The following is a 21535-nucleotide window of genomic DNA, read 5'->3' on the forward strand; positions in this document are numbered from 1 at the left end:
CTTGCAGTTATCAGAATCAGTTCCTTACCGATGCTTTTAGGAGTTACTATGAAGTAGTATCCGCATTAAAACAAGGGCAATGGCAACTCCCCATTTGGCAACACCGCTGAAGGACGCAGAGTCATAGAAACAATGGTTGCACATCAAGTCTCAACAGTAGTCTGCTCTTTCTGCAATGTGTCGCTGCAATTTATTTCATTCATCATCGAATTATGATAGTGGTTCAGTGTATTTAACAGTTACATGCTACCTTATTCATTCGAGTTTGTATGCAGTTACTGGTGGCATTCATGCTTGCTGTAATAAAGCCGTTGTTTATCAAGAAGTGATTTTATGAGACGGTGAGTCATGTTCACGAGCATTCCTCCAAGTATCTCCTGCGATTTGTATTCTATGCTCTTGTAGCTGTGTCACCCTGCGCCTTATTCTTGCTTTAACAAGATTCAATTTAGCTAATTAAATATTATTTCTGTAGTTGTAATTAGTGCGTTTTGTTTATAAACGTTATTAGGTGTCACCAAACTAATATTTTGATGCCAACAAAGTTCGCCACCTCCCTCTTTTTTTGTTTAGAAGTTTCATATGCTACGATTCCCTTTTGCAATAAGAGACAGTTAACTGATAAGGCATGAAGAGTGTAGAACAACAAATGTTTATTATCATTATCGTTTTATCAGCTACACGACATCCCATACTCCTTAAATTGGAAATAAAACTTTGTGCAAGAAAGACCTGCTTAAACTAACTAGAGCACGAAACGGCTGGACAAAAAACATCTGTTGGTGTGTAAACTTATATTATATATATACATAAATATATATATATATATATATATATATATATATATATATATATATATATATATATATATATAATAGTGAATACCACATCTGTTGTATTGGCTTATATACTGAAATCACGTGCGTCTACTGTGATTTTATAGATATACAGGGTGTAACTATAGACTTTGAGCGTCAATCACTGGACTGGCGATCTCCCTGCCGAGCGTGTGACCTCGGGAGGTCATATTGAAAGGTCTCTGTCCAGCTCATAGTTCTATACCTTATTACTATTATTATTTTTATGTTACTTTATTAGTTATTATATTAGTATTATCTTATGATTATTACTATTGATATTAATATTACTATTGCTATTATTATTATTTTTTGTAACTGACTTCTGTTATGCGATTGATTTATTTATTTTTGTTCAAATCCCGACTTGTTTGTGCATATTTTTCAAAAAAAAAACAAAAAAAAACAAAGTTATATTAGACAATTTTTGTGGTGTTGTTCTGCTCCTTCCTCCTTTGGTTGTCCCAACTGGTGTCAGTCATTCCAGTCCCATTCTTTTTGCAGTTAAGATCCTGCAGGACTGTGTGCAGTCCATTAATATACGTATGTATATATATATATATATATATATATATATATATATATATATATATATATATATATATATATATATCTAATAAAAGGAGCCCATAAAAACACCAAAATGTAGAGAGAAAAGTACTATATTTCAGAGACTGCTGTCTCTCTCTTCAGGTATATGAATGAGAAAAGTTTACAGAAAAGGTGGTATTTATACCAAGAGATTCGTCCACAAGTAAGCCAATTTAGGTCACCCCCGCTGATAATCTTCCTTTAATCTTCTTAAGCGTTGGTTGAATGAACACTGCGTCGACGATGTCTGATGTCCAATTCCTTTTGAGATGTTCATACCTGCTTCTCTTTTATTAAGGCCGATTCCATCATTTGACTCTTTTGTACCGGCAGTTGCTGCTATAAATTACACGTGACATATTCCAGTTTATTCTATGGTTATGTTCATTTATATGATTTTGAAAAATAGCCGAGTTCTGTTGTCCATACCTAACTGACCGTTTGCGTTGTATTAATCTCTGGGGAAGTGATTTACCTGTAAATCCGATGTAAGATTGGTCACAGTCCTGGCATGGGATCTCATATACCCCGAGTCTTTGGGCAGATGTCTTTTTGTGGACGTTAATCAGGGATTTGGCTAAGGTATTTGGGTAGGTAAATGCAAAAAGGGTTGGATTTCCCAAGGGTGTGAGTTACTCTCTTAATCGTCTCCAGGTGGGGAATTTTTATTTTATTGTTGGGTGTGTCTCTGGTCTTGTCTTTAGGGGGTCGGCAGAAAATTACGTTTGCTTTTTGAATTGCTTTCTCAATTATATGGTCAGGATACTTTAAAGATGAAAGTTGCTTGCGAATTAGTTCAAATTCTTTTTCCAGGAAATCTGGGGAACAAATTCGTAAGGCTCTTAAGAATAGGTTGCTAGCTAGACCTATCTTGATAGCATTGTCATGATAGCTAAAGTAGTGAATATATGAAAGTGAGAACGTTGGTTTTCTGTATATGGTAAATTTGTATTCTGGTCGTGTCTCTGATTATTAAAACATCAAGAAAAGGAATTTTGTTGTCTGTTTCCCATTCAACTTTAAATTTGATGCCGGGCACTAATGCGTTTTAATTTGAGAGGAATTCATTAAAATTACCCCACTTATTATCCCAAAATGTTAGTATGTCATCCACGTATCTCATCCACAGCATGTTTTTGGGTTTTTATTGCATTTATTACTGTAGTTTCAAAGTATTCCATGTACAGATTGGCTAAAATAGGACTTAAAGGACTACCCATACTACACCCGAATTTTTGCTTGTAGAACTGATTCCCCGAATGAAAAATACGTTATTTAGATGCACATAATTCAACTAACTTTATTATTTTGTCAAGTGCCAAAGGGAAATGATCTGAATAGGGGTAATAATTTTTCCCTTAAAAACTGAAGAACGTCCTGTACTGGTACTTTTGTGAATAGGGAGTCTACGTCAAGGCTTAAAAGTTTTATGTTGTGAAGTGGTATATGTGCTTCTCTGAATTTGTGACAAAAGTCTTCCGAATGTTTGATGTGACTGGGAGAAAAAGTGCCTAAAAAAGGAGAAAGGAGGCCAGCTAACCATTTAGAAATTTTTGTAATTGAAAGCTCCGGCGCATGAAACGATGGGTCTGAACTCGGAATGGAATTTCTTTGTCTTTGGGAGTTTTGGGCAAGACCATAAAAGTTAGGGTAATTTAGGATTAAAATTACTTTAAATTTCTCTAATAGTTCAATACTCTTTTTGTCTTGGCCAATTAATCTTACTTTCCGAAAAAAAAATTCTGTGGGAACGTTCTGGAGGGGATTTTTCGTCAGTTTTTCGTAAGTATTTGTGTCGCTAAGGAGTGGTTGATTTTGTCGAGGTAGAAGTCTTTGTCCATTATTACAATTTTGCCGTCTTTGTCGGATCTACTTATTATAACATCTAACTTTTTTAGCGAGTGGATGGCTATCATGAATCGCGGGAACAGGATATTTCTTATGAAGGTCAGTTAAAGCATTTAGTAACACTCCTTTTAAACATATCTCTTCACGGCTGTAGTTTTGTCAGATTATGAATTTATCAAAGCCACTATGAAGTCTAGGTTGTTTTTGCGGTCTGGCATTAGGGCAAAGGATAAGCCTAAATTTAAAACTAAATGTTGATTTACAGTAAGGGGGGTGTTGGATAAGTTTAAAACTTTGTCTTGTTGTTCAAGATTATTCCATGCGCTATTATCTATTAGGTTATTTAACTTGCGTAAAAGTCTGTTGGAATGAGTCACGCTATTATAGGCAGCAATGTCGGAACAGAATGAAATCAGATACCTGTATACGTGGTCCGTAGTGAGGAGGCGAAGATTAGATTGAGTTCCATATATCACTCTGCGTAGCACGAAGATGTCGTTTCTCGTATTGGTGATTCTTTCTTCCAGGAAAATCTTGTGTGATAGAGGGAAGGGGTTTGATTGCAGAGTCCATCTCCCGAATCCGTACATTTTTGGAAGTACTGTTCTTTGAGGCATTCTTCCAAAAAGTGTTTTTTTGGTTTTTTCAGCCGGTGTAGTCTGTTCGTTCTTTTTCAAACTTGCGGAAACTGGCTTGACTTCTGGAAGTGAGTGAAGAATCGTGGAAAGGCGGTTGAATTCCATAATGGGCTGACAATGACTGGTAAAAGTGTTCTTGTAACAACAGAATTCCAATCTAATAAAAAGGAGCCATAAAAACACCAAAAATGTTAGAGAGAAAACGTACTATATTTCAGAGACTGCTGTCTCTCTCTTCAGGTATATGAATGAGAAAAGTTTACAGAAAAGGTGGTGGTATTTATACCAAGAGATTCGTCCACAAGTAAGCCAATTTAGGTCACCCCCCGCTGATAATCTTCCTTTAATCTTCTTAAGCGTTGGTTGAATGAACACTGCGTCGACCGATGTCTGATGTCCAATTCCCTTTTGAGATGTTCATTACTGCTTCTCTTTTATTAAGGCCGATTCCATCATTTGACTCTTGTACCGGCAGTTGCTGCTATAAATTACACGTGACATATTCCAGTTTATTCTATGGTTATGTTCATTTATATGATTGAAAATAGCCGAGTTCTGTTGTCCATACCTAACTGACCGTTTTGCGTTGTATTAATCTCTGGGGAAGTGATTTACCTGTAAATCCGATGTAAGATTGGTCACAGTCCTGGCATGGGATCTCATATACCCCAGAGTCTTTGGGCGATGTCTTTTGTTGGACGTTAATCAGGATTTGGCTAAGGTATTTGGGTAGGTAAATGCAAAAGGGTTGGATTTCCCAAGGGTGTGAGTTACTCTCTTAATCGTCTCCAGGTGGGGAATTTTTATTTTATTGTTGGGTGTGTCTCGGTCTTGTCTTTAGGGGGTCGGTAGAAAATTACGTTCTCACTTTCATATATTCACTTTCATATATTCACTACTTTAGCTATCATGACAATGCTATCAAGATAGGTTCTAGCTAGCAACCTATTCTTAAGAGCCTTACGAATTTGTTCCCCAGATTTCCTGAAAAAACCGAAAAAGAATTTGAACTAATTCGCAAGCAACTTTCATCTTTAAAGTATCCTGACATATAATTGAGAAAGCAATTCAAAAAGCAACGTAATTTTCTACCGACCCCTAAAGACAAGACCAGAGACACACCCAACAATAAAATAAAAATTCCCCACCTGGAGACGATTAAGAGAGTAACTCACACCCTGGGAAATCCAACCCTTTTGCTTTACCTACCCAAATACCTTAGCCAAATCCCTGATTAACGTCCAACAAAAGACTTCGCCCAAAGACTCGGGGGTATATGAGATCCCATGCCAGGACTGTGACCAATCTTACATCGGATTTACAGGTAAATCACTTCCCCAGAGATTTAATACAACACAAACGGTCAGTTAGGTATGGACAACAGAACTCGGCTATTTTCAATCATATGAAATGATAACCATAGAATAAACTGGAATATGTCACGTGTAATTTATAGCAGCAACTGCCGGTAACAAAGAGTCAAATGATGGAATCGGTTCCTTAATAAAAGAGAAGCAGGTAATGAACATCTCAAAAGGGAATTGGACATCTGACATCGTCGACGCAGTGTTCATTCAACCAACGCTTAAGAAGATTAAAGGAAGATTATCAGCGGGGGTGACCTAAATTGGCTTACTTGTGGACGAATCTCTTGGTATAAATACCACCTTTTCTGTAAACTTTTCTCATTCATATACCTGAAGAGAGAGACAGCAGTCTCTGAAATATAGTACTTTTCTCTCTACATTTTGGTGTTTTTATGGGCTCCTTTTATTAGATGGAATTCTGTTGTTACAGAACACTTTTACCAGTCATATATATATATATTATATATATATATATATATATATATATATATATATATATATATATATATATGTGTATAAAATAAAAATATATATATATATATATATATATATATATATATATATATATATATATATATATATATATGTATATAATATATATATATATATATATTATATATCTATTTATATATATAGTCTATATATATGGATATATATATATATATATATATATATATATATCATAATATATAGTTATAGATTATATATATATATATATATATATATATATATATCTATAATATATTTATATATGTGTGTGTGTGTGTATGTTAGAGATGTATCGGATATCCACATCCGCGCATTATCCGCATTTTTTATAAATCCGCATCTGCATCCTCGTCCGCATTAAACTCTTGCTCGCAATGCTGATGCAGATGCGGATGTTAAGAAATTGTCAATACAGATGAGGATGCAGATGCGGATTTATAAAAGATGTGGATAATCCACGAACGTGGATAACCTATATCTCTATATATGTATGTATATGTATATATATGTAATATATATATCTAATAAAAGGAGCCCATAAAAACACCAAAATGTAGAGAAAATACTATATTTCAGAGACTGCTGTCTCTCTCTTCAGGTATATGAATGAGAAAAGTTTACAGAAAAGGTGGTATTTATACAACCGAGATTCGTCCACAAGTAAGCCAATTTAGGTCCACCCCGCCTCCCCCGCCTGATAATCTTCCTTTAATCTTCTTAAGCGTTGGTTGAATGAACACTGCGTCGACGATGTCTGATGTCCAATTCCCTTTTGAGATGTTCATTACCTGCTTCTCTTTTATTAAGGCCGATTACCATCATTTGACTCTTGTACCGGCAGTTGCTGCTATAAATTACACGTGACATATTCCAGTTTATTCTATGGTTATGTTCATTTATATGATTGAAAATAGCCGAGTTCTGTTGTCCATACCTAACTGACCGTTTGCGTTGTATTAATCTCTGGGGAAGTGATTTACCTGTAAATCCGATGTAAGATTGGTCACAGTCCTGGCATGGGATCTTTGTCATTTATTACAATTTTGCCGTCTTTGTCGGATCTACTTATTATAAACATCTAACTTTTTTAGCGAGTGGATGGCTATCATGAATCTGCGGGGAACAGGATATCCTGTTCCCGCAGATTCATGATAGCCATCCACTCGCTAAAAAAGTTAGATGTTATAATAAGTAGATCCGACAAAGACGGCAAAATTGTAATAATGGACAAGACTTCTACCTCGACAAAATCAACCAGCTCCTTAGCGACACAAATACTTACGAAAAACTGACGAAAAATCCCCTCCAGAACGTTCCCACAGAATTTTTTCGGAAAGTAAGATTAATTGGCCAAGACAAAAGAGTATTGAACTTATTAGAGAAATTTAAAGTAATTCAATCCTAAATTACCCTACTTTTATGGTCTTCCCAAAAACTCCACAAAGAACAATAACTTCCATTCAGACCCATCGTTTCATGCGCCGGAGCTTTCAATTACAAAATTTCTAAATGGTTAGCTGGCCTCCTTTCTCCTTTTTTAGGCACTTTTTCTCCCAGTCACATCAAAACATTCGGAAGACTTTTGTCACAAATTCAGAGAACACAATATATACACTTCACAACAATAAAACTTTTAAGCCTTGACGTAGACTCCCTATTCACAAAAGTACCAGTACAGACGTTCTTCAGTTTTTTAAGGGAAAAATTATCCCCTATTCAGATCATTTCCCTTGGCACTTGACAAAATAATAAAGTTAGTTGAATTATGTGCATCTAATAACGTATTTTCATTCGGGGAATCATTCTACAAGCAAAAATTCGGGTGTAGTAATGGGTAGTCCTTTAAGTCCTCTATTTTATCCAATCTGTACATGGAATACTTTGAAACTACAGTAATAAATGCAATAAAACCCCAAAAACATGCTGTGGATGAGATACGTGGATGACATACTAACATTTTGGGATAATAAGTGGGGTAATTTTAATGAATTCCTCTCAAAATTAAACGCATTAGTGCCCGGCATCAAATTTAAAGTGAATGGGAAACAGACAACAAAATTCCTTTTCTTGATGTTTTAATAATCAGAGACACGACAGAATACAAATTTACATATACAGAAAACCAAACGTTCTCACTTTTCATCTATTCACCTAACTTTAGGCTAATCAGTGACAATACTATCAAGATAAAGTCTATCTAGGCAACCTATTCTTAAGAGCCTTACGAATTTGTTCCCCAGATTTCCTGGAAAAAGAATTTGAACTAATTCGCAAGCAACTCTCATCTTTAAAGTATCCTGACCATATAATTGAGAAAGCAATTCAAAAAGCAAACGTAATTTTCTACCGACCCCCTAAAGACAAGACCAGAGACACACCCAACAATAAAATAAAAATTCCCCACCTGGAGACGATTAAGAGAGTAACTCACACCCTTGGGAAATCCAACCCTTTTGCATTTACCTACCCAAATACCTTAGCCAAATCCCTGATTAACGTCCAACAAAAGACATCGCCCAAAGACTCGGGGTATATGAGATCCCATGCCAGGACTGTGACCAATCTTACATCGGATTTACAGGTAAATCACTTCCCCAGAGATTAAATTAACAAAACACAAACGGTCAGTTAGGTATGGACAACAGAACTCGGCTATTTTCAATCATATAAATGAACATAACCATAGAATAAACTGGAATATGTCACGTGTAATTTATAGCAGCAACTGCCGGTACAAGAGTCAAATGATGGAATCGGCCTTAATAAAAGAGAAGCAGGTAATGAACATCTCAAAAGGGAATTGGACATCAGACATCGTCGACGCAGTGTTCATTCAACCAACGCTTAAGAAGATTAAAGGAAGATTATCAGCGGGGTTGGCCTAAATTGGCTTACTTGTGGACGAATCTCTTGGTATAAATAACCACCTTTTCTGTAAACTTTTCTCATTCATATACCTGAAGAGAGAGACGCAGTCTCTGAAATATAGTACTTTTCTCTCTACATTTTGGTGTTTTTATGGGCTCCCTTTTATTAGTGGAATTCTGTTGTTACAGAACACCTTTACCAGTCATATATATATATATATATATATATATATATATATATATATATATATATATATATATATATATATATATTGTAATGGACTGCATTCGATCTTGTAGGATCTTAACTGCAAAAAGAATGGGATTAGAATGACCGACAGCAGTTGGGACAAACAAAGGAGGAAGGAGCAGAACGAAACCACAAAAATTCCCTTAATATCAAATTCATTATTTACAAATATAACCAAGCGATTCGGGATTTGGGCAAAAATAAATAAATCAATCGCATAGCAGAAGTCAGTTACAAATAATATCAAAACAGATGTAGCACAACCAAGTTACTTTACAATAAAACATAGTAAAATAACACGAACAATATACATTAGTTTAACAAAACAACAATGAAATTATATAAAACAAGCAGCACACACCACAGCAACAAATCATGAAACAATATGAATATCAAAATCACGCTGCAACAATATTACATAATAACTAAACAGACGGCATAATAATAACAATAGCTTCACCCCAGCGCTAATACACACTCTACAGGCAGTGCCACACATAAAAGAAAAACCCGACAATCTCAGCAGAGACCTCGAGACAGACCCCACTGTCCAAGGAGGATGCACAAAGACAATCTCTGTAGTTATCGAAACAGCCCATGACTGTTAACAGGGACACATCCCAAACACACAGATGACTTTTGGCGAAGTCGAAGAGACAACAGGTTGGTTCACTGGAACCAAACTGCTCCACCAATGACTGCATCCTCCCACTGCCATAGACAACAGGTAACCAATACCTGATGTTCAAATAAAGTACCCCTGCTACTTTTATGTCTGGAACCTGACTCACTGCTATACCAAACCCGACTGCCATTGTCAAAGGGAAGACAACAGACGTTAACTTGCACCACAGAAAAACACGAATAAGTAATGAGGCAACAACCCACCAAAGGCAAATAATTTTTTCCATTTAAACAACTGCCTAACCTCACAATATATATATATATATATATATATATATATATATATATATTATACATATATATATATATATATATATATATATATATATATATATATATACACACATATATTTATATAGCATATATATATATATATATATATATATATATATATATATATATATCTATATATATAGGGTGTGACACGTATGCATTTTAATTCTTCCTTTTTTGGTGAGGTGAATTTTTGAAATACCCGTTATCATTCAATGGCCAAGTAAGATGGCATGCACGGGGATGTCAAGAGCATCCACAGCTATGGCGAGGGAGATGGAGCTGATCACTTCATTTGTTACTCTAAACAGCCTCACTTTTCCGCCAAGACCATGTTCGGGTTACAAGTGTCAGATTCCTTATTCATTTTGTGAGGAAGAAACTAGAGGCAATGCCTTACTATTCCGGTAATGTGGCTTTTGCAGATATGTTTATTGATGGGTTTTGCGACAATGAACTCCACTGTTATAAAATAAAAAAAAAGAGGAAACCGGCAATTAGGCCAATGTGAACAAAATACTTCCTAATCAAATGTATTCTTTAGATACTAAACTAAGGGGAAAGGGCAAGTATTATTAAAGCCTTCTCCTTCTCCGTCAATGGTATTCACTGGAATCTGATAAAGGAAAGAAAAGCAAGTCGAATGGAATCTCCCCGCCATCAAAATTAGGCCGATTTATTGAACACCAATCAAAGATTTAAAACATATTTTCAAAAATCTCTCGTTCTCCATCAAAAGTCGAAGGGAAATAATAGTCAAATGGAAAAAACACACACACACACACACTCATATATCATATATATATATATATATATATATATATATATATATATATATATATATATATATATATATATGGATGTACCCGGCCACGCGTTGTTGTGGCTCAGTCTGGTTAAATGGAAAAGAAAGAATAGAGAAAGTTCCTTTCTCTTACTCTCTCCAACCATCACGGTCTCTTATCTTCTTTCTTGTCACTAATATCAACTCTCTCTCTCTCTCTCTCTCTCTCTCTCTCCTCCTCTCCTCCTCCTCCTCCTCCAAACAACCGCTCTTCTCTGTCAACCCCTTTCCCAGACTCCACCCTCTTTGATGCCATTGATGTTTACCCTATAGTATTCTTTTCCAAACAATAAGTCATATGCAGAAATTATGTATTATAAATATGTAAAGTAACTAAGTGTACTGGCATAACCAGCCCCGTTTCACGAGCAGAACCAGCTTCACTGTGCGTCCTGAATTTGTTGGGTTTGATGTTTTGCGGCCGTGAGCCGACAAATTTCTTATCGACTAAGAAATTTCCCCTTGGTTAACATATATGAAAATATATTAATTCCGAGGTAGAGCGAATTAGATTTTAAAGGACATTTGTAGCTCGATGCATGTATATGAATCACGGTTATGTGATGTGACTCATATAATGGCTACGTGCGTACAAAAGCACTACAACGTTACCGAGGTCGCTGTGGGTTGATGCCGACTCCAAAACAACGAACACCTGAGAGCAACAGGTATTTGTAGTTGAGAGGCGGCATAAACTTGTACCCTCTTGCGGTGACGGTGTGGTTTAAGGCTTCACTGTAGGTCCTGAATTTGTTGGGTTCGATGGTTCGTGGCTGCGAGCCAACAAATTTCTTATCGACTAAAAAATTCCCCTTCAGTTAATACATACGAAAATATATTAATTCCGAGTTAGAGCGAATTAGATATTAAAGGATATTTGTAGCTCGATGTATGTATATGAATCACGGTAATGTGATATGACACACACACACGCACATACACACACACACACACACACACACACACACACACACACATATATATATATATATATATATATAATATATATATATATATATATATATATATATATATATATATATATTATGGGAATCCTGACGTAAGATATTGAGACATTATGCAGACGTAGGTGTTAATTACTCAGCTCAATTTGTCATATGCAGTCCATTGTATTATTACTTCCTATTCTCAGAAATGTATTTAAAATTATGTAAAAAAGAAATAGTAAAGAAATGCCGTATAAAGACGTGAAAAAAATGTTTCATTCTAATTGTTATTGGACTGGTACTAAAATTTCGTACAACAGTATTATTGGTATATGAAAGCATATAAAATTTACTTTAGGTCATCAAGCACGGTTTTTAAATTGACAATAAAGATCGCTCACCAACGCAACCAGTTGCATGAAATCAATTGCTTACGACGCTGCAACCAGTTGTATTACAACTGAGACTGATCACCGTGGAATTGGCTATGCTGGATGCTGGTCGTGCGTCGATCAGTCACATTACGAACTTACTGAGAAGAGAGTGGTACTGAAATGTGCCTCTGAGCGCTAAGGCCATGGCTGTTGATGCAATGGCGAATGACAAGCAAGTCGGGAACATTAAATTTGTAACCTTAAAAACTAGTTTATTGAAGGTTTTTTTAGAGATTCTGTGAAATTTTTGAAATTTCACAGGGTCCACGTGAAGTTTTTGAGCAGCAACAAAACTCCTTCGTTGAGCATTTCTTGAAAATATGAATAAACCCATGATCTTCTCTTGTTCCTTCTGCTTATGTAACAAAGCAAAACCACGTCTTCCTCGTCTCACGACATCGTTGAAACTAAAAAATATTTACTATGATGTGAGCACCTCAAGGTGACCAAATCGAAAGCGACCAGTTGCGCGTGATAGGTTTCATGTAACAGTTTGCGTTGGTGTGCAATCTGCCTTAGGCCAAGGATGACATCTTTCTGTAGTTGCACTTGTAGCAGGTATAGTGAAAGCCAACCCCGCGATGCTTAGAACCTTCGGACAGCCCCAGATACAGTTTAGCTTCATGTACCACATTTATCATACTAAAATTATTTATGCTTATATAAGCATACAGGAGACTTTTAAATTATGTCTACCTACCTGATATATGTGTCATCCAAACAGAAGACGGTTTTTGTACATACTACGCTTACAATTCACACACGTTCATGGTTAGGTTTGGCGTGCATTATGATACTTCATTTTTCATTTTCATAATATAATTAAGCGCTTTTACGTTTAAATTTTAAAAGGACATTCAAATTTTAAACAGCCGCTGTAGTTAAGTGTGACGTTCCCGACTAATCTGCGAGCACCCTGGACAAAAACTGAACTGGTTACGCTCATGGCTGCAGCTCAGTTTAGAAGACCCACAATATAAAGTGAACCATCCGTATTCGCGGACTACGTATTCACTGTGGCGCCAAGCTGAGGAACTGGCTCCGCCATTGTGCCTAGCTATGCTTAGATTGTATGGTGGAGCATTGTGCTCTGATATGTTCTGATGCTTTTTAATGTATTATGTGATGGGCATTGTAAATGTATTGTCCATATATTTACAGTTAATAATAATTAATAAAATATGTACATTGGTAAGTATCCAGAGCATTATTTAATGAAATCTTTTATGCCGATAGCACAGCAAGTGCCACATCATTAGTATCCCCTTAGGATTCACCGCTGACATATATATATATATATATATATATATATATAATATATATATATATATATATATAGTATGTATATGTATATATGTATATATATATAATATATATATATATATATATATATATATATATATATATATATATATATGTGTGTGTGTGTGTGTGTGTGTGTGTGTGTGTGTCTGTGTGTGTCTGTGTGTGCGTGTGCGTGTGCGTGCGTGTGTGTGTGTGTGTGTGTTTGTGTTAAAAAAAACAAATATCTACTATAGAAAGCTTACCTATTGAACATTAGCAAATTTCAAAGTGAAATATAAAATCTGAATATTTTTCATTGCTGCCTCTCTGTCTTTATATTTCTTACAGGAGAAAAGAACAGCAGAGGAAAATGAGTGGCATAGACTGCAAAATGTGTTGTAATTCTTATAACACGTTTGAAAGAAGACCTCTAGTTTTGCCCTGTGGACACACATTTTGCTCCAGCTGTATCTGTGTTCCTATCAAGGAGGAAAAATTGACATGTTACACCTGTCATATGGAACACACTGTTCATTCTAGCACAATATTCCCCATTAATTTTGAAGTGGAAAATATCCTACACCGCTTCACCACGATGGATTCTAACCCTTTCATGGGAGCAACAAGTAAGATGAGTCAAAGCATCGAATCAGTCAGCCTTGCGATGAACAGAGAAGCCATTGAATCTCGGTTCCAGGAAGCAAACTCCCAACTCCAGTACTACAAGACGCACCTAGAAAGTTGGGAAGAAGGCTGCCAAAGGGAGTTCCAAGAGCACATGGAATTCATTGACCGCATTGGGAATATTCTTAAGTGGATCACAAACGAGATCTTTCGAGTTGATGAAACTTTGCATGAGGGAGAGAAGAAGATGCAGGAGGTGAAGGATTCCAAGGAAAAGCTGGATGAAGTGAGAGGGGCACAGAACTTGTTCGAGGCTTTCCAGAAGGTTTATGAGCGTTATGACTCGTTTGACAGCTGGGTTCGCCATGTGGGGGCGAGCTTTCCCGACAAGAAGCGCCTTCAGAAATCCTGCCAGGTGAGACGATCAGAGAAATACAAGTTTATACTTTCGTAAAGTAAAATGTGATTCTTGGTTTATTTCTTAGATTCATTATTTTCTTTTTGTTTTTCACCATTTTTGCACAAAAAATATTTCTATTTTATGGAAAATTGACTTGCACATCTATGGTCTTTTAGGTTTTATCCATATGACTGTTTGTATATTCTGAAGTAATGATGATGCTATAAATTTAAGATACATTTTTAATTTTAGTGTTTTCGTCGCTCCAGTTTTATGCCTTACACCCTCTTTGTCAAAGGTCATAAATTCTTTGCCGTCTCCCGCTCATGTTAATTCTCGGTTCAATAAGCCAATTTCAGGATCATTGTTTTCCAGGAGCAGACTCCTTTCTTTTTCTTCTTTTTATTTCATTTCATTTATTTATTCTGTATATTTTGCTTGCCAAGATTTTTATCTCACAAATCGAAGAAGAAATCTAATTCATGACAGGAAATTGTTGACGATACCATGCACTCTAACTCTCTCTGTTAGTTTTATAATAAAAAAATAATAATGCAAAACAGTATGATTTCTGAAGAGACCAATGTATCTTATTGTAATAGCTGCAGTCAACATCATTCCGGAAGGAAGGAGCATCATCGTCAGTCAAATCGGAAGGTGCAGCCTTTAATGAAAAAAAGGATGTATGCCCTGGTGCCTGCTCTGACGGTTTGGATGGCGTTGTAGGAGATAGTTTTTCCTCGTTGTCGATAGAAGACAAAATCGAAAAAATCATGGATTTCTTCCCCACTCGACGGAAGAGTCAGTTCACGCAGACACACGAGGCTGCGTTTCTCAAAGTGAGTTGGTCGAATTAGCTATTTTAATCGCATGTCATTTTGTAGCAAACTAAATCCCTTTTTTTAATTACATGTTTTAATTATACTAGGTCATTCTGAATCCCATAAGAGCTTTTTAAAATGAACTGTGTTAACTACAGGTTATTCTGAGTCCCATAACAGTCCCTTTCGAATGAGCTATTTTTTCTTAAATAAGTCGTAAACAATACTTGAAGAACACCCTTTCTAAAAGTGGCTCACGATGCAGAAATACGACATGTAGCCCAACACGCAGATCCGTGTATTTTTATGTAACCGACCATAATCTGTGACGTCACAGGAACGCATCGGAGCGACAGTTTACTGTTGTATACATAGGGTTAACTGCTTTTGTTACACTTTGAAATGCGATTTAATAAATATCCCCCCACAGATTTAAGTGGCGAATGCGATTTTGGACTTATGAAATATTATAGTTCATGTGAATGTCGATATTGAAGATATCGAATAGGCGAAATGTTGCACCAATAAGGCTTTTTGTGAATGACACTGACTGCACCATCTGCTATCAAAGATGAGAGATTTGGTTGTCAAGTATAAAGGCCGCTTTAATGCATTCTATGACTTTGGGTATGAAATAAGGAATTAATATTACAAATATTTATTAAATAACCAACAGATTCCCAGTATGATTATTTATTTTGAGAAGGAAATTTTAAGCAGCCATGTTTACAGTCCTGTGAGAAAAGTTTGCTACACTGGCCATTTTTTGCACTTTTGATATTAAAGATCAATTTCAACCAATACATTAATAACAAGAACCCAAATATTCATTAAAGGTAAGAATTCATAGGATGTTTTGTAGGGGCAGTGGCTATCGGATCAAAATGAATGATAATAAAATTACTTGGAGCTAATTAAAGGCAACCTAATCAAAGAGGTCAGAGCCAGCTGCTAAATTACCTTTCTGCTTAGCAGACGTTAATTGTATTGGAAGATTCCGATCCGGTAATGCATTTATCTTTATTACACCACAATAATTTTTCGGGACCGATTGGTTTGTAAACTCAAATCTCAAATTTCTATCGCGCAAATGAATCCCTTGATGTCTACCCAACTCTCTTCTCTGATCTCCGGCATGCGTTGAGGCCAGATTTTCCTTGACTTGGGATTCTTTGGAAATGAAAAGAGCTTATAAGTCACTCTATCACTCTCACTGCACCCAAATGCACTATAATAAACCATTTTGAAGTCCATGATCACAACAACGGTATCACTAAGACGCCAATGAACGGTCACTTCTTACCAAAAACTTTGGCAGTTTATTAAAAAAGTGCGTGAAAATGTCAAAAAATACTTATTACTTATATTAATAATATCTCTAGTATAAAAACTTCATCATTAGATTCTTTGACAATTTCTCAATATATGAGAAAATTGGTGCTATTGAACTCCACACATTGAAGTGGCTATTCTAACTACAAGTCATTTGTGGATCTCAGGGTCCGGGTTAGATTCCCCACTCTGCCAACGCAAAATCAGACTAATTTATATATACTATATATATATATATATATATATATATATATATATATATATATATATATATATATATGATCCTCTCCAAAGAAGGATCTGGGATACATTTAGACAAAAAAAGTTCACTTGAAAAGTTGAACAGGTTCATTGTACTTGGAACCGAGTACAATTTCCACTTGACACACAACAAAACTCTGTAGTTTTGATAGTTGGCAAAAGTGAACAGTCTACTACAACTGATGTGTAAGACCTAAAATAAATGACTGCAGCCAAACTGTTTGTTATTCCACTTGAGTATTGGCTAACTGTAATGTTGTTTGAGCAACTTAGCTTACTGAACTCTACCCCTTCAGCAAAGATGTTTCCATATGTGTGTATATATATATATATATATATATATATATATATATATATATATAAAGATATATATATATATATATATATAATGATATATATATATATCATATAAAGATGTTTCCATATGTGTGTCCCCCCCCCTATATATATATATATATAGTATATATATATATATAAAGATTTTTAGATGTGTGTTTATATATATATATTATTATTATATATATCTATATATATAGGATTATATATATATATATATGGTCCTATATGTTATATAAAGATGTTTACCATAGTGTGTATATTCTATATATTATATAATATATATATATATATATATATATATATATATACACACACATATGGAAACATCTTTGCTGAAGGGTAGAGTTCAGTAAGCTAAGTTGCTCAAACAACATTGCAGTTAGCCAATACTCAAGTGGAATAACAAACAGTTGGCTGCAGTCATTTATTTTAGGTCTTTCACATCAGTTGTAGTAGACTGTTCACTTTTGCCAACTATCAAAACTACAGAGTTTTGTTGTGTGTCAAGTGGAAATTGTACTCGGTTCCAAGTACAATGAACCTGTTCAACTTTTCAAGTGAACTTTTTTTGTCTAAATGTATCCCAGATCCTTCTTTGGAGAGGATCATTCGGTCCCTCAAAAGCAGAAAACGATTACAGGGACCTTGAAATAATGCCAATTTGAGAGGGAAACCTTGGCTGATTCACAAAAGTGTATCTTAGTTTCCCCAGATCACTGAGCTGATTAACAGCTCTCCTAGGGCTGGCCCGAAGGATTAGATATTTTCACGTGGCTAGGAACCAGTTGGTTACTTAGCAACGGGAACTACAGTTTATTGTGGGATCCGAACCCCATCGAGAAATGAATTTCTATCACCGGAAATAAATTCCTCTGATTCTGCGTTGGCAGAGCGGGGAATCGAACCCGCACCCTGAGATCCACAAATAACCTGTAGTTAGAATAGCAACTTCACTTCGAATTGTCAACAGTGTTTATTTAAAGACATTGTTTGTTGTAGGAGCATTTAGTAATTAAGTAATTATACTGTAAACAAGCTGTTGTCGTATAGTGAACTAAGATCTGGAGGAGACAAGAAAGAGCCAGTCCATTCTGAAAAGTATATATGTGTATGTATATATATATATATATATATATATATATATATATATATATATATATATATATATATACCTTTCAGAATGGACTGGCTCTTTCTTGTCTCTTCCAGATCTTAATTCACTATACGACAACAGCTTGTTTACAGTATGGTTACTAAATGCTTACACAACAAAACAATGTCTTTAAATAAACACTACTGACAAAACGAGGTGTGCAAATGACAAATTGACACTGACCGTGGTGAGACATTTCATTTATTATACACTACGTGTATATGTTACAGGGAAATCCCTAGGGAATATGTGAAATGACCAATTCGCTTAGGAACACTTGAACCCCGAGAGCTAGTTCTAAATACGGTGAAACAATAATTCATCTGCACTTTCACCGTGTTTAGTACTAGCCCGTGGGGGATCAAATACCCCCAGGGGCTAGAACTAAACACGGCGAAACACATTTGACCCCCAAGGGACTAGTGCCAAACGCGGCGAAACAGTGTAGATGAATCACTGTTTCGCCGTGTTTAGTACTAGCCCTCTGGGATCAGATGTTTGTACGCGAATTGGTTGTTTCACATATGCCCCAGGGATTTCGTGAAATCCCTGAATTTAACATATTATAGGCGAGGGAGCGAGCATCTTAGGCTCCTCTGTACACAATAGAAGATTCAACTTCATTAATACGGACTAAATACAGACTTAGGCCTGTCGCGACGGACAATCTATAAAGAAAACAGTGTTGATAAGGAAAAAATATTCACTAAACATATATACAATATGTTCGCAATTTAATTAACTAAATCTATACATGTGTAACAGACAATAACAAGCTGTTACATTCCCCGTTTCAACATGAATATTTTTAACCACAAGTCATTCTGACTCAAGTAAGATTGGCCTTTGACGACATGGCTATGTTTATTCATTGAAATTTATATCTATTTAAGCTTTTCGCACTTGATATTACACATTTTTATAATATTTTGGATTAAATACAGCAAAGTATTCAAAAATTACTAATAATTTCAAGTAAAGCCATATTGTACAGTGTTATAATAGACAAATTACACATCTCGTTCCGTTAACTTTTCATGGTTGTCTCCCTACCTTTACTTCAACCTCACGATATAGGAGATAGACATCCGCGACATATCTCCATTCACCGAAGGGATGCTGAGGCAGGGACGTGTGTTTGCAGCTCAGACCGACAGAGACAAAGGTACTACACGGTACGCAAGAATCAGCCTCGATAAAAGCGACAGGCTATGGCTCCATGTCCTCGGGAATCCTGAAGAAATACCCTGTGATTCGTTCTTGGTGCAGACCTTACCTTACAGACCTTACATCTTGTTCGGGTTGCCCCAGGTCCCTCAGTGTGAGGCACCTCTAATGTCTACCAGAGAGTTGCTAGTACAGTGGCTACGTGAGTGGCAAGTCAGGTATTTGACAGTTTACATGAGGATAAATGTATGAGGGCATCCACACTGCAGTAAAATATGGCATTACACATGTAGGAAACTTATAGGATACACATCACGAACAAATTGGGCAGCTTATTGTAAAAATGTTAAAAACGGTGCTTCATACGATTATCCAGCATTTGCAGGTTCGTTCTTCGCTTTCTTTGTTGACTTGTTTTCAGCCTGTTCGTAACATGTATACTATAAGTTTCTGACGAGTTTATAAGACATTTGTTTATGGTAGTGTGGATGCATCCTTATGCATACAATTAATGACACCATCAAATATGATCTTATTACACGCAGCTGGTTACGTCCATAAGATCAATGGTACTTGATTTTTTATTATTCTATCCCCTTCATGTTGACCGATTTGTTCATTTCTAATACGGTAATATTATATACCTTAATGATATGACGTGTTCCATACTAATTTACCCAAGTTAATCTGAACTAGTTTTAGCAAATTATTTCCAAATGATTTCACTGTGGTTTACTGAACAGACTCATTATTTTTTTTATATAATATTGACTGAGTACTGGATTTATATGAGGTTAAAAACCATAGCTAAAAGGAACGTTGCATTATAGTTTTTAATCTTTTACATTCCTATACATATTCTATTTCCATTTTCCTCTCCTTTCACACAGTATAACCAGGTAACGAAGCTTTATATTTACGACCCATGCTTTCTAGAGCTCGGCGATGGGGAAAGATCTTTTGGAAGACTGATACTCACCCTTCATCAGCGCAGCTCAGCCGCCATACAGTTTTCCAAGCTTTGCAGAGGAACCGAAGGACTTTCCTACCTGAACACAAACATGATCAAGTTAGAAAACGACGAGACGTACCACGTCGAATGCGCCTACTTCGGCGATTATGAAAACAACGACGGATCAGGGGGAAGGGCTCTTCTTCAAGGCGTCGATTGGAAGGAAGATGCCATTCGAAAAGGAAACAACGGTCCGTGTGATTTGTACAGAATCCGGGCGACTTCGCAGGACGAGTCGAAAGCCACCCAGTTTCATATCTTTACCAAAACTACTGCCAGAGTTGCACCCATTTCCTCTGGATTTCTCGGAAGGGTAGTGGAGGGCGCACATGTCTTGACCGAGGCCATTTCACAGTGCCCGGACGTCAGGAGAATTTATGTGAAGGATTGTGGTGTTTTGATAAGAAACATTGTCAGATGATCTGTTCAGGTAATCAGTCCATCATTTTCATTTTAATTGCAAAATTGTAACCAGGAATGCTCCCAATAAAACCTGAAACATGATATTTGTTTGATATCAAAAGCTTGGTGAAAATTTTAACATCTGACATCATCATTAACCTATAGCAGTTTATTTTTCACTTTCATTCTCTTTTGTTAATATTGTTTTTAGTTTAAATAGAAATTCTCAGTATTCACATATACAAATAGTCTAATAGTTATGCATTTGACTTAAAAAGTGATTTTTTTTATTGAACCCTCAAAATGCATACTTTATGATTCTTTGACAACAAAGATTGGTATCAAACCACTAGAATGTTGATGCAACATTGAAATAAGTAAGATTTAAAATAGTTATCTCAATGTAGCCTATATACTTATTTTATTCCACTGAAGTGACACTGTTTAATGAATTATGACGAAATGGTCAACGGATAAAAATTCGTTCCAAACCTAAGTGGTAAGATCATTTCTTCACCAGAATACTTCTTCTTCCTAGCTTAAACCCATTTTTATATGGGGTCGCCATTACGAATGAGTCGTCTCCATCGATTTCTGTCTTGTGCCTCGTTCTCATTTATACCTTTCAATTCCATATCTTCCCTTACACAA

The 21535-nt window shown here is 35.8% G+C and overlaps 1 protein-coding gene across 3 annotated transcripts; it reads left to right on the forward strand.

The window, feature by feature from the left end:
* The first annotated feature begins 120 nt into the window (after positions 1-120).
* Positions 121-20986, forward strand: LOC135200268 (uncharacterized). 3 transcript variants are annotated; one of them, XM_064228753.1, is made up of 5 exons: positions 121-341; positions 13722-14412; positions 15000-15236; positions 19381-19672; positions 20407-20986. In XM_064228753.1, the coding sequence occupies exons 1-5, from the start codon at positions 334-336 to the stop codon at positions 20901-20903; spliced, it is 1725 nt and encodes a 574-aa protein (XP_064084823.1). In that variant the 5' UTR covers positions 121-333; the 3' UTR covers positions 20904-20986. The 3 variants fall into 3 exon arrangements, with proteins under 3 accessions (XP_064084823.1, XP_064084824.1, XP_064084825.1); XM_064228754.1 differs by having other exon boundaries at positions 19381-19688; positions 20361-20549; XM_064228755.1 differs by having other exon boundaries at positions 20361-20549.
* The last annotated feature ends 549 nt before the right edge of the window (positions 20987-21535 follow it).

The sequence above is a fragment of the Macrobrachium nipponense genome, chromosome 26 (assembly GCF_015104395.2).
Source record: "Macrobrachium nipponense isolate FS-2020 chromosome 26, ASM1510439v2, whole genome shotgun sequence".
Lineage (NCBI taxonomy): Eukaryota > Metazoa > Arthropoda > Malacostraca > Decapoda > Palaemonidae > Macrobrachium > Macrobrachium nipponense.

Coding starts and splice junctions, on each gene's coding strand:
- LOC135200268 (XM_064228753.1), top strand. Junction 15,237..19,380: donor ACGAGGCTGCGTTTCTCAAA/GTGAGTTGGTCG, acceptor CTCACGATATAG/GAGATAGACATCCGCGACAT. Junction 19,673..20,406: donor GTTGCTAGTACAGTGGCTAC/GTGAGTGGCAAG, acceptor CATGCTTTCTAG/AGCTCGGCGATGGGGAAAGA.